General features: G+C 39.8%; 1 protein-coding gene across 1 annotated transcript in view; it reads right to left on the reverse strand.

Annotated features, from left to right (window-relative positions):
• Nucleotides 1–27,213, reverse strand: part of KCNMA1 (potassium calcium-activated channel subfamily M alpha 1) — an 827,350-nt gene that overhangs the window by 63,823 nt on the left and 736,314 nt on the right. Inside the window, 4 exon segments of the mRNA XM_038409287.2 lie at nucleotides 521–713; nucleotides 3,858–4,082; nucleotides 8,238–8,361; nucleotides 24,771–24,864. Coding sequence (XP_038265215.1) covers nucleotides 521–713; nucleotides 3,858–4,082; nucleotides 8,238–8,361; nucleotides 24,771–24,864 — 636 coding nt within the window.

Consider the following 27,213-nt stretch of genomic DNA (forward strand, 5'->3'; position numbering starts at 1 on the left):
AGCAAGAAAGCACAGAAAATGTAAATAAACCTCTGTTTAAATTGTCTTGCTTTTCCTTTTTAATTTTGTTGTGTGGCATTTGGCTATTTTTTGGCTGCCGTCTGGCATACACAGCGAAAAACCCTGTCGGCCAGCATTTGCCATCATGCCACTTTGCACCCAGAGTGAAGATAAGCCATCTCTGGCTATGTCGTATATAAAAATGCAACTTTATTTGGTGGAACTAGAATGCACAGAATCATGTGGATTTAGCAATCAATGATTAAAGGAAAAAAGGAAAGAGCAACCCATTTAAAAATTAAAATCTTGGTTCATTCATTCCCCACTGCTCCAGATTTCCTTTGTGATACAGCAGGGAAACTATGTGACTGTCCCTTTAAAAGCCATCATACCAATCAGCAGGTTTAACTGTCAAGCAAGCTGATGTAAGGTTCTTTGAATTACTGAGTGAGGGATATTCTTCCTGCCAGGTCCTGTCCCCTGTAGGCATGGCAGAGAAGTATTATAGGGCAGTCCTTACCTTGGGAATTAGCCTGCAAGACCCCAATGCTGTCATCAAACTGCATAGATTTGATGTTGAGTGACGCCAAGATGCATTCCTTGTCCTGCAGCGAAGCATCATCAATATTATTCTGATTGGCTGACAGGATAACGCACATGTCGCAGAGGTTGATGTTGACAGCCCTTAAATCAGCTCGACTTAATGGCGTACCCTTCGGCATCGTGAAAAAAAAAGAGGGTGGGGGGAGTGAGAGAGGGGAAAAAAGAAAAACAAATTAAAGATTGAGAAGGAGCTTTGGGAAATTATTTAACAAGTATCTTTTTTATGCTCTGACATTAAGCTGGTCTAACTATGTGCCAGGGAATAGGAGATGTGTGCTAATCTAAAGGGTAGTTGGTGCTGATGGCAGCATTTTAGGTTCAGTCTCAATACTCAGTCAAGCTATTACTAACAAACAAGAAATAGGAATAATGCCAGCATTCTACATCTCATCTGTGACTTGAAATTGTCTTGATTTAAGTCACTATCATGTGGCAACCTCTGGCTTTCTGAACATAACAAGGGGTGTGTTCTAAATGTCTGTTTATCTAATACCAGGTCATACAGGTTTGGGCAAAAAAATAACCATTTAAATAGGAAAGCCTTGTCCTACACATTCTAACTGCAATCAAGATGAAGCTATTTTTCTAAAATGCTTACTACCTGGAGCAATACAGAAGAAAGGTTAATCCTTTTCAGTATGTGTTTTTGGTGCCTCTACCAACAAAACACACCGATATTTAAATTATGTGATTAAACCCTTTGAAACAGAAACAGGATGTTAAGTTAATGGGCTCAATTCATATAATATTTCCTGGAGCTACAATTACCTTCAGAGAATGCAGTATTTAAAATGAAATGTTGTGGTAGTTAGTGGGGTTTTTTTTCCCATAACTAAGGCAACCAAGATACAACACTTAACCCGCTACATATTATACACAAGACAATATTTACTCTGAAACTTAAGATATGGACTATTTAAGGCAAAAGATATTATGTTTAGGTACCGGGGCAGTACTCAGAACCCTGTGCAATAAATAGTGGGTTTATATGTGTGCCAGAGACAGCTCAGTCAGTCAGCTTCCACAGATTGGTATTCACAGACCTTAATGCTGATGGAGACACTAAATAGTCCCTTCGTCTGAGTTGTGTCCCTGGGTATCCAGAGCCCAGCCCCAACTTCCTTAAACACTGAGTGACAAGACCCCAATCCCTCACCTCATGTTAATTCATGGAGAACAATCAGGAAGGATGATAGCTGTTGAAAATGAAGCATTTTCAAAAAAGATTTTGAATGGAAAAAAGGGCAGTTAGGAGCCCCAACTCCATTCAAAATCAATAGGACTTAGGAACTCAACTCCTGTTTGTGCCCTTGAAAATCTCCCCCCAAATCCCTCACCAACATCCCCCAAAGGAAGGTGGTTCTCCAAGGCTGATCAGCAGCAACCTGCTGCAGATTATAGCCACAGTGTCTTCTAAGAGAACCAAGATGACTGAATTTTAAGCCTGGTAGAAAGAATGGTGCCCTAGTTTGCAGAGCCCAAGGCACAGCCCAGTGCACAACTCCAGGTAGCTTTTAAAGTAAAACCAATTCAATATTTGTGTCTGTACTAGTTTCAGGCACAAAGCCAACTATCTGAGCTTTCACACAAGAACATGGGCCTAATACTGCAGTCCTTTATTCATACCACATACCTTTCCTCCCCTCCCCACACATACATGGAAGAACGTTATTTAGGTTGCAAAGTCAGGCACTCAAAAGTTAGGAAATGCTAGATTTAAAGTTTTCATGCAATGTTAATTCTGCCCAAGGTGTGTCCATCCTTCATATTAAATGAGGCAGTGGACCCATAGAAAAAAAAGTAGTGTGTAATCACGTAATTGAAAACTGAATCATAAAGCATATGTGCAAGGGAGCCAAATTTGAGCCTTTTGATCTAAGGATCAAAACCTAACAATATCTCCTTATTTTATGAACAAAAATAACATAGGCCTGTAGCAACAGCTGGATTCTGCTCTCTCACACATCATCAAGAATATTATCATCTAAGTTCTGATTGCTGAATCTTTATTACTGGTAAGAAGCTCGACTTTCAGATGTCAGGCTGAATTTGCAGGGCTGGCAAAAAAATCTTTCACAGGAAAAATTTGATCATGAAGCCATTTGTGAGGCACTAAATACAGAACTATGCCATGTCACTGTACAGCAATTGCAGAACAGAAACAAAGATTAACAACAAATCTTAGCTTTGGAGTAACCATGAACTGCAGCATATATTGGACAAAGCTGCCTTTCCATTCAATAAATGCTGTCATCTCTACACACATTAGGCTAAATTTATCACTGGTCTCTGTGAGCTTCTGGGCTTTGTATTTTTGTTAGTTAAAAAAATGCTAAGAAATGCTAAACTTCTATTCTACTTTTCTATTCTAGCAAGTAAGGATTAAAGAATTCCAAAAGATGAAACAATAGAACAGCCAAGTTTGCTTTACTAAACTTTTGTAAAGCACAGAACATGACTTCTGCTATCTGACCAAGGACCTGAGCCTCCACTGCTTGTACTTTGTGAAGTAATTTACACCTTTGGGTATAAAACCATACCAAACTGGAATCAATCATTCACTTACACTGGAAGTAGCGATCTGCACTCACTGCACAAGTGTGAATGATGATATGAGAGAGTAGAGAATCAGACTCTTTGAATTTTGGACTCAGAGGATGAAATCTTAACACCACTGAAGTCAATGGCTGTTTTGCCATTATTATTAAAGGGACCAGGATTTCACCCACTGTATTTAGTAAATGCTTACAACCAAGCCTGTGAACACTTTTAAAAGGAAGGGCTCTTAATGAAAATGCTATGATCATTCTCTTATATACAAGAGAGCTAGCAGGCCAGCATGTATCAAGCCTTTATAGTTATAGATAGACAGACAAATAATAAAAATTGTTTTCAAAGGTTTTCCAGGCATAAATAATGTCATAAGTAAGTACTGTCATTCTGTCAGAAAAATCACCACATCAGAACAGGCTACACGCAGGGCACTAGAGTGAATGTTCAATAGATAACACAGCTAATACATTTGATAGCAGCTGAAATTCATCCTTGACAAGGGACTGAACACTGCTGCAAATTTCTTCTAATAAGGTCTCTCAGGGCTCAGTTTTCATAGATATAGTAAAGGGGAAGGGCTAAGTCCTGAGGCCTATAAACAGACAAAAGTAAAAGCCTATGATCAAAGTCAATACGAATCTGTCCAGTTGGTGTCTTTCAGTCAAAAAAAAAAAGTATGAATATTTTGGCTTTGGACTTACGGGCAAGATTGAAACCTTGGGGAAGTTGTGCAGCGTCTCCCATTCCCTTTTCAGATATTCAAGTGAACCCACAAACACAATGTGCTTGAGTTCATGGTAGTGAAAGTTGCTGGCTCGTAATGGCATCACTAGATTTCTTACTCCAATCAATGCAGACTTAGCATCCCCAAATATGCAAACGACCACATGACCACTTAAAACTGTCATCGCTGCTTCGCTCCGGGTCTGGAAAAAAACAATAAGGGAAGAGGCAGATAAAGCAAACAGAAGCATAAATCATAAACTGAATTCTAAACCAAAAAAAATGTACTTTCCTGTCAATATCATTCATGCACAGTGAAGCAGGATGACATTAGTAATTCATTATTATATTTATTATTTATCTTGTGTGGAATGTGGTCAGTGCTGTATAGACAGAGGGAGCCATGGTCCATGCCACCAGAAGCTTGCAGTTCACAGGCAGAGGCCTGGTCTACACTTGAAAATTAGGTTGGTTTAACTACATCGGTCAAAGATGTACTATGCCAATGTAAACTATGCCACACCCCTGAGCGGCATAGTTAAGCTGACCTAAGTCCCCATGTAAAAAGCGCTAGGTCAATGGAAGAATTCTTCCATCAATCTAGCTACTGCCGCTCACAGAAGTGGATTACCTACGCCAACGAGAGAACCTCTCCAATTGGCATAGACAGTGCTTACACTGAAGTACTACAGCTATGCTGCTGTAGCATTTTAAGGGTAGACAAGCCCAGACAGTATAATGCAGATATATATGATCAAATTCTGGGCAAATATGTTGGTATAAACCTATAGCACTCTACTGCTTGGAGTCACTCAGAATTTACTCTGGATTTAACTGAGGGCTGAATTTCCCCCATCGTGCATTTGGTGATTTGACGGTTGATTAATTTCAAAGCGTTCAGGACACTACACTGTATGGTGAACTAGAAATTAAAAACTAAGAGAAAAGGCAGACTGGGGGGGGATTTTGGTGCAAAGGGACCTGTTCGGGATACAGATGGCTTAACTTTGGTATTCAAATCTGCACTGCTCTAGCACAGCAAAGCTTTATGTTTTAGTACGAGGAGTAAAAAGAATAGTAGTGAATTGTAAAATACAACCAGTTAAGAAGCAAAAAGTGGTCAACCTGAAAAAGAATAAAGTGACTATGTTTGGGATAATGTGTCCACAACTGTAGAATGAGGGTATAAATGGAGGGAGTGTGGGAAACCAAACCACAACTCAAACACAATAAGGCCTGGAGGCTAAAGGTCAGAGTCTCCTCTCTCATTGGTTATACTTACATCTCTGACTTCACTGACTTTAATGCAGTAACTCCTGACTGACACCAGTGTGAGAGCAGGATCAGATGCCCCTAAATGTGGGGAAACACTTCCAACAACTCTGGCTACAAAAGCATATAGAAAAGGATTCTATTTGTCCACACCCAGAGTTTTTGGTTAGCTTCCAAAGCTTATAGCTGGCATAAGTAAAATATTCTCTGGTCCAAAGTGTTTTTCTTGGACTGCCAGGAGTGGTTTTAAAGCTCCTTTAGCAAAATGAGAATGTCAAAACCCAGAATGCTTTTCCAGCTCACTGCCATTTCATAGCAGTGTTGGTGGGTCTGAGCTAATGGAATTTTCAGCCTCTTGCACATCCGTTTACCCAGCAATGTAAAGAGCCTCCATGTAAATGAGACTCAGGCCCCAAATACTTTGAGATGTTCTTGTAGATTTATAGATTTTTTTTTGTCTGTAAAATGTTTTAAGACTGTAGCCCAGGATCTGAGACTGTGACTGAGCAGTGCTTGGTGCAGCTCAGAGGAGGACTCAAAGATCTCACCTATGTCCTTGGACAAGCTGTCACCAGCACCATCCTTAGTGTAAATTGGAGAAGCCTCTGTGCTGTTTTAGTTTACCAAAACTGAATACCGGATTTACCAAAATTACCGGATACCAAAAGCCCCAGAGGGTTCTTCTGGAAGTCAGAAATAGCCATGATGCAAGAACTTGACTAACAGTGACTTTTCATTGACAAGAGCAACTGAGGGGATGAAAGGAAGAATCTGATGAAGTACATCTAAATGGTGTTCAGAATTATCTGCTTATCTTAATGACAGTGGTTAAATTTGTGCTGTAATCCCAGTCAGTCTTGAAGGCAGCTCACACATTGAGATGACCATTAAGTAAAGTCATTAGCTGATGATGACTTTCACATCTGGATCCAGTTTTGGTGCTGTTGCATTCCACTAATGGATATCATCCTATGTGCATCAAAATTATGATGCCAGTGAGGTGGATATTCAACGAAACTTAGCTATGGACTGTGAAGAATCGATGAATAAAACAGAGAACAGAGTGAAGAATCGATGAATAAAAACATTTAATGGAGTATTGGTCCGTGAATGGTTATTAGCCAAGATGGTCAGAGATGCAACCCCATGCTGTGTGTGTCCCTAAACCTCTGACTGTCAGAAGCTGGGACTGGACAACAGGGGATAGATCACTCAATAAACTGTTCTGGTGTGTTCTGTTCATGCCCTCTGAAGCCTCCAATACTGTCCACTGTCAGAAGATAGGATGGACTAGACAGACCATGAATCTGGCTCAGTATGGTTGTTCTGATGTTCAAAGTAGCACATTTATTGAAGCCAGCAAATAGTAATTTTTTCTTTTTGTTAACCCACAGAATAAAGGTTTGCACTAAGGTTGTGGCTCTCTGCTGTTTATTCTTTACACAGACTACATGGAATGCAAATGTAGAATATGCTGCAGAGGAACTCCCTCTGGAGCAGTTTTGACCAAAAGGTTTCTCGTCAGTTTAAAAAAAAAACATTCTGCTTTCAGTTGCACTGCTGCATTAATAATTTTCATGTAACTGAGAGCAGAATGGAGCTTTCACCGTAAAAATATTTGATCCTGCAAGATGCTGAGCACCTTGGCTTTGATACTGCAAAACATTTAAGCACGCACTTGACTTGAAGCACATGAGTAGTCCCACACATGTGCTTAAGTGCTTTGCTGAATCAGGCCCTTACAAGACTGAACCCAAACCATGGTTCTTGTCTGAAAGGTAAGTATGTAAAAATGGCACCTTTCCACTTGACAAACCTAATCCCTACGTAGATTCAAAGTCATGTCTGCTTACTTGAGGGACACACTGCCTTATACTGCTGTCAGCCCTGCACAGCCAACACAGCTCTGGGGCAGAGAAGTGAATTCTTTTCTGGTTCAGGCATCATCAGCACAATTGTTTAAACAATTTTCAATTATAGGACACTCTAAGCAACCCCATCATCTTCAGGTTATGCCCTCACTTGCACTCATGCAGTAAGGTTCCACTGATGTGCGTCTAGACATAGTTTGTGGACAGGTGTAAGTGAGGGCAGCCTTTTGCTCGCAGGATCTTTATCACTGGTGATGATGCACGGAACAAGAAATAACTCAGCCAAACTTGTAGATCCCAGGTTGAGTTTACCGAGCAGACAGTTAAGAGGAAAAAAACCCACATCTATTTACTTGCAAGCGGAGAAAAATTGAGACGGCGTCAAGAAGAGATAATAAATGAGGAAACCCCACAATGCCATTATTGGTTACACCACGCAATAGCATAGGGAAAACGAAGACAGCGATCTCAAGAAAAGCTTTATAATCTGCGACAAAGTGAAGATCCACCAGGGAGCTCATTTCATAGATCATCAGTTTTGTGTTTGAGATCTGGAGTGAGTTACTTGCTACTCTTAGGTATGAGTACATGAACACAAACAGCACAAACTTTCACTGAATGTAACAGATTGTGATAGGCCTTCTAATTATTTTTAATTACTTGAGTCAGTTTGATGGCCCTCCCACTTTAACAAATGAAATGAATACACACTAGACCCAAAACACTACCCTAGATGGGTAGAATAGCAGTACTATTTACTCAAGCTTGTTTGAGTGCTTTAACATGTTGAGAACCAAGCAATAAATTTAAATGGGGTAAAATTCTCAATGACTAATAAGGAATAATGCATTAGCACCTTGTTTCAAAGAGATGAATGGTACATAGTGAATGGTCACCATAGCTCTGATCCTACAAAGATCTGAAGTACATGTATAATTTTAAGCTTCTGAGTAGTCCCATTAAATCATATGAAAATGTAGTCTCAGGATTTGGGGCCAATTTTCAGTGAAGTATGTAGTGTTATAGGCTTGTATACTCACCAGGGTTTGCCAGAATGATGGCTCAAAATCCATCTGTATTGCATTTCTGATTTCAGTACAATGGTTTTTAAAACGATATAGATAACTGTTATCCCATTAAACATCTGACATTCCTATTGTCTAAATGGGCTCTCTTTGGATAGAACATTGTTAGATATTATTTTAAGGCACCCACCAAAATGACCTTTTCAATGTCCTTTCCTGGACACCAATGAAACATCCCCGTGGAGTCATATTTTTTCACACTGGCATCCATGTTGTCAATCTGCTCATTGCCGGGAATTAACAAGGGGTCATGCCTGGGGGAAAAAAAAAACAAATCACAGATACTGTAAGTGGAAAACGTTATGAATTATGGATCGGAAAATATCCCAAGAGCTATATCCAAACAGGGATAAAAGTCAAAAAAGAAATTTATTTACATTTCAACAGATGTTTTCAACACACCTGCCTTAGGGAAAGAATATAAGAAATATAAGAAAAAAAGTTTTTAAATGTTGGGTTGGGGCCTGGAAGATTTTCAATAAGCTTTTCAGTTGATTTAAAAAGGTCTGTCACATTCATGTCCATAAATATTCTTTCTTCCCATTCTCATCCCTCCAAAAAATAATATCAAAAGAGTTGCTATTAGCATCTGCAATGAAATAGAAGGGATCGGAATAGAGCCCCATGCTGACTGACTGGCAGAAGTATGGAAAGCCAATTACTTGCTTTTACCACATACAACTTCTGACGTGATGCTCTTCACAGTAAAAGCTTTAACAGGCTGCACTTTAAATATTTTAGCAATTTGCCCAATCATATTTTGCTTTCCCAAACTGAAGCCCTTTAAAGATTCAGCAGTATGTCATTTTAGAGTAGACTGACTAACAAATGCCCACATCCGGAATACATGATTTTAATACTAAACAACAGTGTCCATTTTCTGTGACAACTGTATCTGTGGTAACCCTCTAAGTGTTTCTGCAGCAGGATTTTAAAACCTAGGGCTTCTCAAAAGAGACACAAATAAGAGACATTTTAATTAACTGCCCTCCAACAAATATAATTGTGTATGCACTTTCATACTCAAATACACACACACACACTCTCTTCATTAATTTATTTGCTGAAAAAAATTATTGAGGGAAGAGGGTAAGTGAGCTAGCAAAGATACAACAAGATGCTAAATAAAAGAAGTCTTAGTCATAGCATGATATGGCATCGTTAGAATCAGTATAGCCACTACAAGATGCAGGGGGAACTGAACATAAAAACAAACAGGGGACAGAGTTTTGTCTGACAAAGCACCCACGTTCCACACAATTTTTGCACAGAACTTTCTGTCATGAAGCTCCAGGAACGAGTTTTCATTTCACAGAGGAAGAAATTTGTAATGTGAAAAAAGACACCTACTAAAAGGCCAGATATTCAAATGTAGTTGCCCAAAGTGTGTCCTTGGGAGGTGGAGGGGGGAAGGTGCCTGCATATTTGTTGCACACACAAAGCCTGCACTGACATGCCAAGGAAATGAGCTAAATGTGCTCAGAAATATTGTACTTTGTGACTTTGTCCTCACCCATAACTATTTCACATTTGGTGACAATGTATACCTTCAAATCAGCGGCACTGTGATGGGTACCCGCATGGACCCACAGTATGCCAACATTTTTATGGCTGACTTAGAACAACGCTTCCTCAGCTCTCGTCCCCTAATGCCCCTACTCTACTTGCGCTACATTGATGACATCTTCATCATCTGGACCCATGGAAAAGAAGCTCTTGAGGAATTCCACCATGATTTCAACAATTTCCATCCCACCATCAACCTTATCCTGGACCAGTCCACACAAGAGATCCACTTCCTGGACACTACGGTGCTAATAAGCGATGGTCACATAAACACCACCCTATATCGGAAACCTACTGACCGCTATGCCTACCTACATGCCTCTAGCTTTCATCCAGATCATACTACTCGATCCATTGTCTACAGCCAAGCTCTACGATATAACCGCATTTGCTCCAACCCCTCAGACAGAGACAAACACCTACAAGATCTCTATCATACATTCTTACAACTACAATACCCACCTGCTGAAGTGAAGAAACAGATTGACAGAGCCAGAAGAGTACCCAGAAGTCACCTACTACAGGACAGGCCCAACAAAGAAAATAACAGAACGCCACTAGCCATCACCTTCAGCCCCCAACTAAAACCTCTCCAACGCATCATCAAGGATCTACAACCTATCCTGAAGGACGACCCATCACTCTCACAGATCTTGGGAGACAGGCCAGTCCTTGCTTACAGACAGCCCCCCAATCTGAAGCAAATACTCACCAGCAACCACACACCACACAACAGAACCACTAACCCAGGAACCTATCCTTGCAACAAAGCCCGTTGCCAGCTCTGTCCACATATCTATTCAGGGGATACCATCATAGCGCCTAATCACATCAGCCACACTATCAGAGGCTCATTCACCTGCGCATCTACCAATGTGATATATGCCATCATGTGCCAGCAATGCCCCTCTGCCATGTACATTGGCCAAACTGGACAGTCTCTACGTAAAAGAATGAATGGGCACAAATCAGATGTCAAGAATTATAACATTCAAAAACCAGTTGGAGAACACTTCAATCTCTCTGGTCACTCGATTACAGACCTAAGAGTGGCTATCCTTCAACAAAAAAGCTTCAAAAACAGACTCCAACGAGAGACTGCTGAATTGGAATTAATTTGCAAACTGGATACAATTAACTTAGGCTTGAATAGAGACTGGGAATGGATGAGTCATTACACAAAGTAAAACTATTTCCCCATGGTATTTCTCCCCCCCCCACCCCACTGTTCCTCTGATATTCTTGTTAACTGCTGGAAATAGCCTACCTTGCTTGTCACCATAAAAGGTTTTCCTCCTTTCCCCCCCCTCCTGCTGCTGGTGATGGCTTATCTTAAGTGAGCACTCTCCTTACAGTGTGTATGATAAACCCATTGTTTCATGTTCTCTGTGTGTGTATATAAATCTCTCCTCTGTTTTTTCCACCAAATGCATCCGATGAAGTGAGCTGTAGCTCACGAAAGCTTATGCTCTAATAAATTTGTTAGTCTCTAAGGTGCCACAAGTACTCCTTTTCTTTTTGCGAATACAGACTAACACGGCTGCTACTCTGAAACCTGTTCCATGAACATGACTGCGTGTTTGTGTTTTGTGCAGGACACGGATACGCACACATTATTATTATTTGGCAGCTTCTACATAGGAGACCATATTTGAAAATTTAACCCAGCTTTTAATTTTTTTCAACCAACAGAATATGGTAAGGCTCTGCCTCTAGAATAGTCTATACTGGTAAAATTCTGCCTCTGTATATGCACAGGTGAACTCTCCCTGAATTGCACAACCAGCATAATGTGATACTATGCTAAACATGCTCACAAATAGGTGCCTGAAGGTGGCTTCTATAAAACTTGCCCACTTTGGCAGCTATCAGTCCAACATAACAGGGATAACACATAATGCTTACAGTGCCTGATCATGCTCCCACTGAAGTGCATTGCAATATTCTTATTCACTTCACAGGCACAAACCCACAGAGTGTGTGAGCGGAACTGGAGAATCTACTCATTTGGTTACCCATTTAAAACAAAGTACTTCCATGCTCTCTCCCAAGGAGGGAAGTAGTTTAACATGTAGCAAATACACATGTAGTTAGTGAACCTCTCCTGAAAAAACATTAATCACGTGTATGGTTTTGTACTCAGCACCGTAATATCTGAGGAGTGCTTTCCATGTTAATCAGATTGGCAGCAGGGGATGTTCCTACTGGTCTTTATGATACTGGCTCTGCTCCCTTTCAGGTTATAGAAAGCTCTGCTTCGGGTAGGGTCTCACTTTTGGGATAGGGAAGAGAGGAGGAATGTGGGATTAGAAAAGGATGGTTGATGCTGAGAGTGCCATTCTTATGATGGTGTAAAAGCTGTATCAAGTAGGAATGTTGTGCAGAATTTCCTAAAGGTGGTCAGACTGTGGATTCATCTAATCTCTTCTGGAAGTTTGTACCACAACTAGAGCCCCTCAATTGATGGTGCTTTGTCCCCAACCATCTTGCACCTCATTCCGGGCTTTGTAATCTGCATTTTGTCCAAGTGGAGCACAACAATCCTGAGATTTTCTGGATGGAAATACTAAATATATTGAAAGCCCCAGCGCTTGTGCAATTGGTAAGAGGGTGAGTGGGGTGAATACCAGCCCAGGGAGCACCCTGCTTGGCAAAGAATTTTTTAATACCCGACATTTGATTCCACTAGGTCCTTTGCAAAGGCAAAGGATTGGGTCTTCAGAGGTATTTTTATGAATTCCAACGATAAGTCATCTCTATTGCAGAGGGTTTAACAGTGTCCATAGTGGGAAAGGTTTCATAGTAGCAGCCGTGTTAGTCTGTATTCGCAAAAAAAAAAAAAAGGAGTACTTGTGGCACCTTAGAGACTAACAAATTTATTAGAGCATAAGCGGATGCATCCGATGAAGTGAGCTGTAGCTCACGAAAGCTTATGCTCTAATAAATTTGTTAGTCTCTAAGATGCCACAAGTACTCCTTTTCTTCATAGTGGGAAAGACATCATCATCGGTTAGGAAATCTCGCAAGCCTTTCTTCACATTAGTTGTGGAATTTTAACAAGTGATTCCCCATGAGCCCTTCCTAGCACATCACTGACCTGAAAGCAGAAGTCACTAATCCAATCTCCCTCTAGCCCCCACTTAATATGGTTTCTTTCAAACAATTAGGTACATTAAGGATGTGATGTATAAATATCCCTTCATACTCACTAAGAAACAATAGTAAAATGGTTGCTAAAAATTACTCCATTTTATTTTCCAATTAATTTTTCTTGTCTGTTTTCAGGTCTGGGGCTAGATAGCCCTCTTCAGCTTTTATTCAACATTTGTAGGACTGTCCCTGCCTCATTTGCAGAAATGCCCGAAGTCAGGAGGAATCCTTTAATAAAATCAGGTGACTGCACGATAAAAGTTTGATCTGTGGTTTAACTGTTTTCAGCCTTGATTCAGTAAATCACTTAAGCAGGTGCTTTCAGTTCAGTGCTTATTTAAGTGCTTTGCTGAGCTAGAGCCTTGCCTCGTACAAGAGCATCCATATGAGTTGGTGCTAGAAACTTACAACTAGAGCTTAATGAATTACTCATGGTAAACAATTTAATTGAGGAATGTAGCCCCTTTTTCTGTTTGTGAATTATGTGCGAACAGACTTGGATTTTTATGGATTTATCTGTTATTGATAATTGATTGATTAAAACCTTATGTAAATATATTTTGGCAAATAGGCTGTTGACCTATAGTTGGTCTTTTGCTATTTGCAGTGTCTGACTGGGCAATTAAGGCATGTGGTTTTGTTTTTGCTCTCTGGTTGGGTATTACACCAGTATTTAATGTTCGTATTACTGGAGCACTTAGGGGGCCCTAGCTGTGGTGAAGGACCCCTTCCTTGTAATCAGATACAGCCCTCTCCCCAAACAAGAAGCTGTTTTTAATATTCAAATTGCTCTAAAAGCCATGTGCATAGTGACATTGTCTTGAAAACTAGTAATCCACAACAGGGGGAAGAACACCCATTGAGATGAATGGGTCAGTTCACAACTCTCAGACTGATTGTGTCAGGTTGAATTAATCTTCACGGGGTGTTCTGATTCATTTGAGAACAACCCATGGAGACGAATGAACCACTTAATTCCTTTGCAAATCTCTCATGATGTGGAGGGTTGTGCAGAGCTCCTTCCACTACCCTAGCCCCTGAAATGGAGTACGGAGCCTCCCTCCCACACTGAGGACCTGGAGGAGTTAGGAGAAAGGCAAAGCTAGTAGTTGAGTGGTAGTGAGGTGTTCCATGTGCCCCTCCATAGGTGCCCCTTGACTACAACCACCTCCTCAAAAACACAAGGGAAATTCGTAACCCAAAAACTTGGTTACTGCAGAGTTGAGGTTGACCACCAGTTCCTGCTTCCAGAACATCAAATGCACCTATTCTCAAACCTCTTAAAACCAGGATATATAGAGTTAAAGTATATACCAGCATCATCCCGCAACCTTAACTCTCCTCTCTTTGAATGATATCCCAGCCCACCCGTGACAAACACTGTAGCATTCTATCCTTCCAGATGATATGGGATAATGCAGGGACACAGCATGTGAGTACAATAGGAGAACCTGTCACACTGTGTTCTATGGCAAAAACTGCATTTAGAGCATACTTCATCTGGCTATACCTGGCAGGTATTCAACCACTTCACCTACTATGTACAAATCAATCCAGAGCTGCTAGATATTATCACTTTATGGCCCTTGTCCTAAGGATTCTCCCAGGAACATCAGCTGCACTTCCTCTGATCTCCAGTGCACTATCATGATTGCTATCAGACTGCTACAAATCCCCACATCAAGAACAGACCGTCATGCTTCTTCATGTGCACAACTCGTATAACTCAACCCAGCCACAAGGAGTCCATGACTTCTGGGTGCACCTGCACCTCTCCTCATCTGGTGATGTGAGTGTGGTGACCAGCTCCAAGTAATCCTTTCACCAGGTCAATACTGCTACCCCAACAGAGTGAAGGGCAATTGGAACTCATGCAGACAAATGAATGAATATGACTCTGTGGCCCACAACCTGTCATATAAAATAGCCCATTTACTCAGCCATTCCTCATGTCTGCTTTATTTTAGGGCTGTCCTGGCTGAAACATACTTACAGCATATCTCCTGTAGATCTTGCCAACTGTATGGGGCAGAGTTAGGGTTGTGGGGTGGGGCTGGTGTGCATCTTAACTTGCTGTTTTCTGGTTTTCACTGGTTTAAGTACAAGTACATTCAATATTCTGAGAGGTATAAGGCAATTCTGGTCAACCTTAACTCTGTGTTAATGAAGCTTTTGGGCAGTTTATAATTCTGTAACTACAAATGCACTTATTTACACCACAATCAGTACTTTGTTTCTCTAATGTAACCTTTTCAAGCTGTGATAATGAGAGGCCCAATAGGAAAAATAATGACAGGATATAATAAATGGAGAGTAATTGTCTTAAAGTCTAATATTACCATTTATTAACAAATGGCTAACATATGCCAGCCAATACCATTGTACAATGCTCATGGGACTTGCATGTGATCATCGGAGAACAGAAATTGGCAGAAAGTAAAAGTTACCTTGGTAAACTCTAACAACAATGGCTTCCGATATACCTACTATTTGGAAATCTGTATCGAACTGTGTGTACTGCCATTTTCCTGTCTCTTATAATTTGTCTCTTTGTCCTAAATAAAGCATTCTCTGAAGATTTATATAGCAGTTCAAGAATTGTTTAGAACTAAGGTCGAACTCTGCTCTTGTACATAATCACATGCATTTAAGGACAGAATAGGGTTCCAACTATTTAGATATATGGACTAATTTTTCTTTGGATCATGATAACTTTATGAAATAGTGTATTAATAAAATACTACTACTATTACTTTGGATGTATACAGCTCCTTTAAGCTGGGCTTTCATCCTGCTTTACAAATATTAATTAATTAAGACATTTTTACAGACAGACTCACAGAAGCTGAGATTTTCAACACTACTTGCGGCGTTTGAATACCCAATTCCCATTACAATCCACATTACAAAAACAATGCAATCGTTGTTCTTAGCTACTAAGTCAAATGTTAAGTGTTCTTGGAGACTTCCATCCTGTCACCCTTAAACATGACTGTGTCAAGGTAAGCTTGGAGTCACAAAATAGGATTAGAGGGGAGAACCTTGCATTAGTGCTGTGGCAATTGCGCTGTCCAAGTCTGTGAAGTCAGCGGCTTACAAAGGCACTAACAAATTCCCATTACCTGGGGGAGAAAATCATCTATCAATTTAAAAGGGTCTGTTTTAAACTTGATGTCCAAAGAATTTGGCCTTTTAATGCCAGCAATGACCAAAGAGATTTGATCAGTCCTGCAATGAGAATACAGGCACCTATAGTACACGTGTTAGAAAGGCAACCAAGTCAAGTTTCTCACATCTATATTCTCCAGTTTATAAATATCTTCTCTAGTTCTTATGGCAAAAATTATGTGTGCATGACTTAAAATGAAGAATAAACACAGTCTTTTCAAGGTTTTGCAGAGCATATAATGCCACTTATCATCAATTAAACTTGGGAATGACACTAAATGCCATGCTACAGCAGCAAACCAAAAAAGCCTGCCTTGAAGACAACAGCCTAAAGCAAAACCACAAATCCCTTTTCCAGCAAACCTGCTGCGAAGGAGCCAGCATTATATTTTAAAGAGCATTGTTATCGTTGTAGACATTTATAACCACTCCAAACATATTCAGTTGGTGTTTTCAACTTTGGAACAAATGTGGAAATGGAATAAAAATAATTTTAAAAAAGAAAAAGAAGGCTGAAAATTACTGTCTCTTTAATTAACATTAGTATTTCCTTCGATTTTCTCACCTTCTTGTCAAACCTCTTGCTATCTCTCATATGCTTCTTTATATCAGGGCTATATACTCCCATGGATCCATGCTGGATCTCCCACAACAGCCAAGCAGAGGGAACAAGAGCAATATACAACCTATGGTGGCCGTCACAGTGCTTGAGAGTGAAGCTGTGCTGTGTAAATCTTTGCCTATGAATGAAGCTCCTTTTTATTCTCACCTAGAGAACAATCCTACCCATACTGAATCAATGGCAAAACTCCCCCAACAGCAGTAGACCTTTTAGCCTCAGTAGGCATGCTTAAGTCTGGAAATACACCTTTCCCTGGGTAACCGATGGCCTGTGTTTTGGTAAGATGACATGAATGGCAGTCCCCCCTAGAGACTGAAAGGTTTGGAAATCACTTTGTGCCCTTTGCCAGTGGTTTTCATTTTTCATACATGAATGTCTTTTTTTTCTTTTAAAGGGGGAAGGGAAGGGTTTGCGAAGGATAAGATGCCAAGTAAAGATACACTGCAAAATGTCTCTTGTCTTTCAAATATCTTTTACAACCATCCTAACAAATGGTGGCAATTAACATGCTGTTAGTGTTAGATGTATGCAGCCAGTGCAGGTGCTAATAATTGAAAAAGCATTTAGAGCTTTTACACCCAGGTTGAATATTTCATGATGTGCTGCATGTTTCACTATTTACTCAGTGGGCCTCTGTCACTTCAATCTTCCCTGACTGCTTTGACTGGTGCTATAAAGCTCTACCAAGATAGAGTGACGGCTTGTCACAGGCAAACTCCACTGACTTCTGCAGCTCGCTGGGACTAGCTGCGAAGGTTGTCACGCCGCTCTGGTGGAATTCAGCAAATGTTTTGTGACTAATACACCCAACATTTGTCGGCTACCATTAGCCATTCCCTATGACTCTCTGCAGTCTGTGTGGATGGCATTACGCTGTAATGAGAATTTGTTGCCTATGTGTGTGTTACACTAATGACACTCTTTAACTTGTGAAAGTAAAGGTCATCTAATCAGCAATGAAATTTCTACAGATTTACTGCACAGATGAAAGAAGCTTTACAGGGAAAAAATGGCACAGTAACAGAAAGAAAACCTATATTTTCAATGAATCTCTTTCTTGTCATACTCAAAATCATTGCTAATGGAGACTATAGTCCCACTCTTCTTGCACTATCCTTCTGAAACTACTATGGCAAGAACTTAACTAATACAGCCAGTGGTAGCCAATGTCTTGTGATCGCCTTTGGACAAGTAGTTGATCATGTAATATATGTTCTGGCTGAGGTTTACTTCTGGGAGCTAGTAAGAATTTCCTCCACCTCCATATAAAATATTGATAGCATATCTGTTGCCTAATGTCACAATATTCTACTTTAAGAAGCCTTTCCAAAGGGTTAATTTATCATGACTACTAAGGAACCTGGTGTAAACGCAGATTATCTTCTTTTAGGAATCTGCTGAGTAAACATATTTTCCAATTGGAACACCTTGGGTTTGTCAAGAGCTGTTCAAAGTATACTCCTCAAATTCCCACATGGAAGAGTTCTGAAACAGTCACTTGTTCTCATTCTTGCATATAAGCAAATCAAAGAAAAGAACGTGGGGGCCAGAAAGTGTGTCCTTAGTTTTTAGCATTTCTCATTTAGATTCTATCAAGCTGCATGCCTAGGATTTAAGAATTTTTGGGGGGGATTGGGGATGGGGGAAATTACCTGACAAAAGCAATCTATGGAAAATAAACCAGCAGCTAAGAGAAAGAAGACAATGAGGTAGTCTTTTCCACCTAAATAAATTATACGTTTCACACCTCAAGGTAAAAGTCACAACTTTTTGAGACTTATTTTTCTCCAAGTCATTGGTGAAAGAAAATATTCTCTTTTGCTCACCTGGTTTAAAGATTTTACCCTTTTCCTTCCAACATCTTTTGCCTTGACCTTAATGTATTCAGGGTTAGATTATAGAAGAAGTTGCTTGTTTTCTCTGTGGGCAGATTCTCCTAATTCTTCCTGAAAGCCCTTCTCTAAACTTAGATAAATTTGTGCAAGATTTCACAAAACTCTGGGTAAAATCTGACACTTTATTATTCCCATGGTTTGTAAACATCATGAGTGCAGGTTCCCCAATTGTAGCAAAAGTTGGAGGTTTAGAATAGACTGTTCCCAACCATTTAAACCTCTGTCATTTAACTTTGCTAAGAGTAGGTCTAGACAACATGGAGGTTTTAATGTCAGTGGCCAGCCTAAAATCTACACTACTACTGTTGCTACCTCTTAATATAATGGATTCCTAAATGGTTGCATGGAGTTGATGCTGTTAAACAACTGCTGAGTAGCACCTCAGAGATGGCTTGCATATTAGTGCAGTGTCAAGTGATTCTTGTACATACACTAGAGTACTTGCAAAGTTTATAAAGTGCTTTGGGATTCTTAAAGATGAAAGGTACTATATAAATGTAAGCCATTATTTTGGTTAACACAGTAAGCTTTCACCTCTGCAGACCTGGTATTCATATCTGACTTAAGTCACGAGGTGAAGACGAGTAAACTCATTTTACTAGTTCTTAATTGACAGGTTTCTTCATAAAACCCCACTACTGCTTTATTTGGTACAGACATGAATAACTAAGTATCTCAACTGAAATGGCAGGGATAATGCAGGTTAACCCTGAATAGCACTGGTAGAGCAGTGTGTGTGCGCCTAAGAGGTTACGTCTACACAACAAGCTATGGGTGCAATGCCCCTGCTCGCGCACACATACTCATTCTAGCTCTCATCGAGGGAGTGCAAGTATAAATAGCACTATAGCCCTGGCAGCAGCAGTGGAGGCACAGCTTAGCCATATTGAGACCGTACTCACCAGCTAAGCCGTGCTGCCACTACTCATGTTACTGTGGCTACACTGCTATTTATACTTGCACTAGCCTGATGAGAGCTAGCACAGGTATGTGTATGTAAGCAGGGGAATCACATCCCTAACTTGCTGTGTAGACATAGCCGGGTGGGCAGGAGGCGAGAGGGTGAGAAGCAGCGATGGGGATGTTCTACAGCCGCTGCCCATACTATGCCTAGATTAACATATGTTTTATCATTAAAAGAGACTGTGGATGTTTTCCTATTTGTTTGTATTAGATAAACAAGCCCACTGGCTTTTTGGAAGTCCAGCAGAAAAGTTGACTTTTTCCATGTCACTTTGCTGGACCTTGAGTCTCTGAACAAGTTTACTGTTTGGCTGGGTATTTTTCTGGATCTTGAATCAAGAAAAATCCTCAAGGCTTATGAAATTCTCCTTGGCAACCAACTGAAAACTCAGCTTCCTAATGCCTCTGATTCTTATGTGATGAGGGACATTAATGATACTTTGCTGAGTATGCTACTTGTCTAGAGGCCTATGTCAGTTCAGAGTGGACAGGAACAAACTATTTGTTTGCTTTTCAGGCCCCTTGGGCTCTGTCACATGCCATTTGTTCTAACATTAATAGCTTGACTCAGCTGGGTTGACATTTTTTGCTACTCAGTGCATTCCACTCATGCAGCAGTAGTTACCAAATCATTAAGTGAGGACTTGGACCCTGTCACCAGTTTAAGTGGCTTGTTGGTTTGGGTCCAGGACTTTTCAAAATGCTTACTGATCACCCTTGAATCCAGGGGGGCTACTTTTCGACCAGCTTGGCTACCACATACACTGGGTGAGACAGCCTAGTCACATTTAACATGTCATGCATCAGTGACATGCAACAAAAAAAAAAGAGACCCTGAGATGATGAGCAAGTGAATTTATGTCTCTTAATGATCGAGGGGCACCAAATGTTTCCACATTTCCTTTCCGCAAATGTCTCATGAAAAGGAAAACCCGACATGCCTTATGTGACTGTTACTCTGCTATGTATTGTTTCCTTCCTTTCCTTTTCCTCCCCCTCATTCTCCCTTTTCATTTTGTGAGGCAGCCTCAGGGGAGGTCTTACCATGTCCAGGGTAAGTCTCTATAAGAAGCCTGCTCTCTTCCCTTTTAGAGTTTGTTCTTGTGGTGTTTTTGTTTTGTTTTAAACTGGTGTAGCTCCACTGATATCAAGAGGGCTATGCCAATTTACAGCAGCTTAGAATCTGGCTCAATATGTATTTTTCATTGTATTCTCCAAATGTTTACCCAGTCTATTAGTGTATATGCCCAGTGTTATAACAAAGCTATTCTGCCCCGATTCACCACCACATACCTCCAGTTTTATATCAATGTGACTCCACTGACTTTCACTGGATGTGCACTAGCATAATACTGGCATAATATTCAGTTTCCTGAATCTCGGGATATAAATCTCGGTATATAAATTATTTCTAGTGTCTACAGGACATTTGCAAATTTCACAACTATTTACTTCAGCGAGTAATTTAGTTTGCCTCTTGCATTGTAAAAATAGAGTTTTAGAGTCTTTGTATTCTGCATCATATTAGGTAATATGGATTTGTATAGTGCTGGGTGAATCTCAAAAATATTTGAGCTTAGGTTCACTTCAAATTAAGAATTAGTTGACCTGTCAAAAGCTCTCTGCTCATGCACCTGCTGGCCTTGCTCACAACACATCCCTTCTTATATTTTGTGTTCCAGTGAAAAGAGTTGTCATGAGTGTTTTGCCCATGGCACACAGGGAAGCACAGCGACCTCTTCCTTGCATGAGCTTCCACTGGCTTGCCCTCTGTACAGTAGAAATGCAGTATTGCTGTAGAATTCTATGTTACCTGTAAGGCTGAGCAGGAAGTGACTCTATAGAGCTATGATTCTCTGATGGAATTTTGTGTATACTCTTTCCACTCCATATGCTCACCCCTTCCAACCATTCATCCCCCGTACAGCAGGACTGAATCTTATGGTCTAGTCTGTTAACTGAAAAAGACCCGGCTTATGCAATATAACTGGGTCATCTAAGTGCCTCCACCCTCCCACTTGTGGACTTATGGACATGACTTCCCTGCTGTGGGTCCCTGACAGTTGGATGTAACCACTCATAGGACCACAGCCACAGTCTGATTAAGGTACACTGGAGTCCTACACTGTCCAGGGTGTTAAGGGTCCTAAACCAAAAGGAAACAGAAAATTAAAAATCTGGGTTGGCTGGGGATTCAGCAGTCAGAGCATTCTCTTCTGCTCCAGGGTTGTCTACATGTGGCTAGTCCCTTCTTGTCTATCTTCCTGGGCCTTCTTGTCCTATTCACAAAATGGCTCATCTAGGTAGCAAGCCATGTTAAGCTCTTGGCTGGAGCCAGGCTTCCCTCACTGAGGAAGTAGCAGAACTCTGCTCTCCCTCCTGGTCAGTCCTGGGCTGGGTCTTCTCCTTTTAACTTCTCCATGTGTGACACTGGTTGCAGAGTTAGCCAGGCAGGGCCCACAGGCTCTCTTCAGCCCCCTTGTTGCTAGTGTGGGTCCTATCTGCCCTGTCACAATACTTTTCATCCAAACTTAGAAGAAAAATATTTTAAAAGTATCAGCTTTGGACATCACAGTGCTTTTACCTAGGAGGAAACACTGTATACTTCTAACTGATATTAACCAAGGGCTTCTGTGGGGGGCGGTCAAGAAATTTTAATTTCAGTCACTAAAGTAGTAAAAAAAATAGGCAATGGAGCCTAACTTGCTGTGCATAGAGGAGGATCTGACCACTGCACAGCTTGCACGGAAAATAGATATTTATTCCATTTTCTCGGGTTTAAGAGCTCTGAGCTACAATTCAGTCTGCCACTATGTTCCTGACATTTAAGGCAGAGAGGATATGGGGTATGGGAAAGGGGTAAGGGTGGGGGCATAGGGTGGGTAAGTAAATTCAGCAGCAAGACAGAGGAGAAAGAAAAAGTCTGGATTCAGAGGCTTTGCAAGTTCTCCACTCATTGCTCGACCTACGTTTAGCAATTCTGATGTGCTACTGAGCAGACAGCTCGAGCTTGGGATGATTACTCTCCCTCAGTCCCTCTTTGGCAGGCAATGAAAGCAGGCTCCACTTTGAAAATTTCCCCCCATCATGCAAACTGACACAGGCATGCTTTTCAAAAATCCACAGCCAATCTGTTGATCATTACTTATTTACAAAGGCCTTCGGGCAGAAAGTCCTGTAAAAACCATACTTGATACGGTATACACTAGCTTTTTCTGCTTGTGGAAAAAAAGTACCCCTAAGGCTACCTCAAACCATCACTTTCTATTGCACATAAAATGCACCGTGTAACACTAAAGTATTTAATATATATGGTATAATATATCTACAGGAAAGGCATTTGTGTAGAAGTATGTTACCCTGTATTTGGTAATTTGATGTTTTGCTGAAGGCTATGACTTGAAAAAGCCTACACCTAGTACAGAGGACCTGTCATCTCAGTACCCAAGAGCCAATAGAATAAAGAAGTACCCTTAAGCAGCAAAACTTTGACACAGCTTTGAAGCATATGAAAACAGTATAACTCCCCAGAATTATTATTACTCAAGATCAAAAAAATGAGGCATACTTTACATAGCAAACCGGGACAGTGCACTCAGCTACAAATGTTTCAGCTCTCTTTTTTTTAAAAAAAAAATGTTTTACTTCCCCAAATTTAGGGATTGAAGGGGGAAGCTCCCACATTTTTCAAACTTTAAACAGATAAAACTATTAGTGCCTGATAAGAAGATTACCCAAAGGTGAGTAAATTGAAAATGATGCTAGTATGACAACTGGCGTCATAAAAATGAGAAGCTTGGCAGTATGCTCATTTTATTCTTCCTCAGAAACTGTAAACAAGCATGTAAATCAGTGTCACACAGGCAAGGCTGAGCTACCAGGAAGGCAGAGAACTTTTAACGATACATTTAACAGAAATAGATGGTCAATGGGGGGAAAAAAAAGACACAGCTGGGTGCATTTTCTTCAGTGAATCAATCTCACTTTTGGTCCTGCAGTCTAAACACAAATGAAGAAGACTTAAAGAAGTTATGCCCTTGAATATACCCTAGATTGTAGGAACGATAAACAGAAAAGGATGCTTATTGAATTGGCTAAGGAAATTCCCATTGCACTGATTGAAGTAGAGAGTGAGAAATCATCTGGCTATATCCATAACCATTAGAGGAACATGGCTGCTGCCAGGAAGCAGAGAAAGGTGCTAAGTGATGTATGTATGTTACATATATACACAAAAGCATGCATGCGTGCCTGTCTCTCTACATGTATATAGCCACATACACGAGAGATGGGTCTGAGCTGTAATATTCAGATCTGGATCCAAACATGAGCAGGAGTTCCAGCCTGGCCCCTTTCTTATTATATATACACAAAAACAGAATAGAACAAGCTGCTTGTAGAGAACTCAGATGTAATACAACTGCATTTAGCATGCCTGATCCTGTGCCCACTGACTACAACAGGAGAAGGGTAAGGCAGAGAAAGAAGTAGAATGAAAGTGCTATATTGCTTCAATGTAGTACAATGTCCCAATTGCAATTCCAATTACAGAGAATCTCTGCTGAAAGGGAAATTATCCTATGGAAAGAAATGACTTAAATATCTGAGAGTTTCCTTATTGTAAAATACTATATATCCAACAACAGCAGGAAAATTTCGTTAACAACCAGAAGGTATTTTTATCATCCACTTTCAGAGTAGGTACTATTCTTAAAAAAATCCTTGTATTTCATAATTAATATTGCTTTTAGCCTGAATAAAATTGCATTAGTTTTGAACTTTGCTTTAGTAAGTACATAGATTATTAGACTTTTTTTAATCAGTCAAAATCAATTAACAGAAATTTGATTTCAATCGACAGGATAAAAGGAAGGTAATATTCAGGTTCATTTTTGATTGTGATGATACATCTCACATATGGCCTTAAGTACAGAAAACAGTACTCAGAGGGATTCCAACAAAAAGAGAATTGCCTGAGGCAAAATAACCACATGAGTTCCTCTGATTGGTTAGTGTTATCATTAGTGCCACTGCTGTTTAAGAACTACACATGGACAGGACAGGGTGACAGCTAAGACTTTAAAGCCTATGTATTTTTCAAACAGCTTTTCAAACTGTTTTTCATGACAGAATTTTTTTCAGCTCTATCATTAACTGCTGACAAGCTGACAGAATAAATACTTCAGCCTTTCAGAAACCATCTAACAATCTTTTTCTTCAACCCCCTCCCCCTTTTTTGAGGAGGGGGAGGTGTAGAGGAACGAAAGAAGATAAAGATATGAGTTTCTTACAGTCTTACCTCATCAGTTTGGGCGAGGAGTTGGGTGAATTTCTCATGCCTCCATTTCGCTGCTTTTTTTTGGGTGACAGTGTCGACGGATGTTCATCTTCAACTGGAAATAGAGGCAACTCATGAGATTAAGGACCACTCTTAGCGCTATATGAAATACAAATGACATAGCAAAGAACACACACTCAATGTCCATTCACGCACTGATACTTCATTACTAACTTTTTAGGCCCAACAGTTTTAAAAAAAAATCAAATGTGTTAGTCAAAGAGATTGGTTTGGAGGAGAAGGAGCTGGAGAAGGGAAGAAAACCAGGGTTTTGAACACAGAAGTTCAAATTGGTTTCATACTGGTTCGGGGAACAGCATTTATGTTATTCTCTGAGTTATTTTCAGTTAATCTGTGCTACTGAAGAGTAGAATTAGTACTCTGCTAAATACACAGAAAGATAAAGTGCTATTTGAAATACCAACATAATAGCTGCCAGCCTGCTTTTGCTAATGAACCAGATACAAATTGGTTCTTGCTTCTCACATGCCAGACAACAGAATCTTCATGAAGAGATGTAAAATATTCAATGCCTTGATGTTTAATGTTTCAGTTAGTCAGGATTGTGAACACTGCCTGCAATTGTGCACAGATCTCCAGCACAACTCAGACCTCATCACTCCACCTTTCTCACAAAGGGGAGCTGTTATAACAGGAATGAGCAGAGTATGGTTGAATGGAAGTGGGGGATAGTACCTGTATAACAGAGGATGTGTTATAGCAAAGGATCTTTTAATGAGGATAGAGTTCATTTTAAATGAAAGATCATTTACCAAATGTAAAATAACTTACAATTACTATAAAGTTGCTTTAAAGAAACACAGTTTTCTAATAAGTTATGTTTTAATATTAACCTTCATCATTACTGTTTAAAGGACAACTACTGTACTTGATGATTAGCACACAAGTATTATGTTTGCTATCAAAGGGAATCATCTGTGAATGGTGGTTTCTCAAGTTCAAACTAATGCTGTAATATTAAGAATAAAAATAGTCTCATTTCCATCCTATAGTTAATTGAAAAACAGACTAGAAGACAATGTAATTGAGGCCTATGTAGCTGTTACCTTAAAGATAAAAAGAAAGAGATTAGTAGTAGCAGCTACATTAAAGGAGCTTAATACACGTTAGCAGTGCACAAGCATCAGCTGGAAAAAAAAATCTATTTGCAATGAACTATATAGGAAGAAAAAAGCAGACCTGGACATATGTCACCTGCTCTAGATTTATCTGAGAATGAATTAAGCTATATCCTCCTACTACAATCCTCTTCTGATACTATTTTCTTACAGCCCACATTCTAGCTTGTCATGTCTGTCTGTTTTCCAGAGTATGTTATGGAACTTCATTTTGCCTTCATCAAGATTACAGAACTGGACACTGGAAAGGCAACATTGCGGTCTTCTTAAATGAGCAGGTGTTGCCTAACATATCCTGGATTTTTTTTAAAGCCTCAAAACAGTGATGTAAAAGGAGATGTAATTAGAACTGAGCAATGATCAATTTACAACAAATAATTTATTGGACTAATTCAGTCTTTTTTTCTGCTTAGAGAACATCCATAAAGAATATAAAATTTCCTCAATATTTAACTATTTCATTTTTTGTTTTAGAAATCCATACCATAATCGTGAAATTTGTTTTATATTTGACATGTAAATTTCTGGCTATGCTGCCTACTTGTGATTCGTTAGATAAATCACATAGTGCAATTACTATTCTTTGATTGGCTGAGAGTATAAACATTTCCTCAACGAATACTCAAATGTGCACATTTAAAACCGCTTTTTGGGAGAGTTGGTTTCAATAAAACTTAATCACTTCAGTATTTGGTTGTTTGTAAACTCTCTGAAATTTTTTTTAGCGGTATCTGCCCAGCTCTACTTATAATAAAATGTGGTTCTTTATTCGTTCCATAACAATCTCTGGCAAGTCATTCTCTGGAAAATGGTGTAATCTTGTTTTAAAACTTGTCTGTCAAAAACAGTTATTCACAAGCTATTCTACACAGGCAATAATTTGCTTTTAATGCATACACAGGACTCCCTTGTTCTTTATTGGATATAAATAGTCAGTCCAAATCATATGGACTCACCACTTAAGAGATTAAAGGAAATAACCATGCACAATGTTGCTTGCAGAAATCACCTATGAATAATATGTTTCTCTCTGCCAGTAAATAAAAGCTCAAAGTTCATCTAAATTAATCTGCCCCCACAGGGCTAGAAAACGTTTATAAGAAATTCAGTAACATAGTACAAGTGGAGTGCATTTTTATACCTCTAGTAATAAGGAAGCTCTGTACCCAGTAGGAGCATTTGTAAAGTCTTATTTTGATATAGACCAGCTGTAATGATATCATATACAGAAATATTTCTATTAGTGCAAAATGCTATAAAAGTTT

Source organism: Dermochelys coriacea, chromosome 7 (assembly GCF_009764565.3).
Source record: "Dermochelys coriacea isolate rDerCor1 chromosome 7, rDerCor1.pri.v4, whole genome shotgun sequence".
Lineage (NCBI taxonomy): Eukaryota > Metazoa > Chordata > Testudines > Dermochelyidae > Dermochelys > Dermochelys coriacea.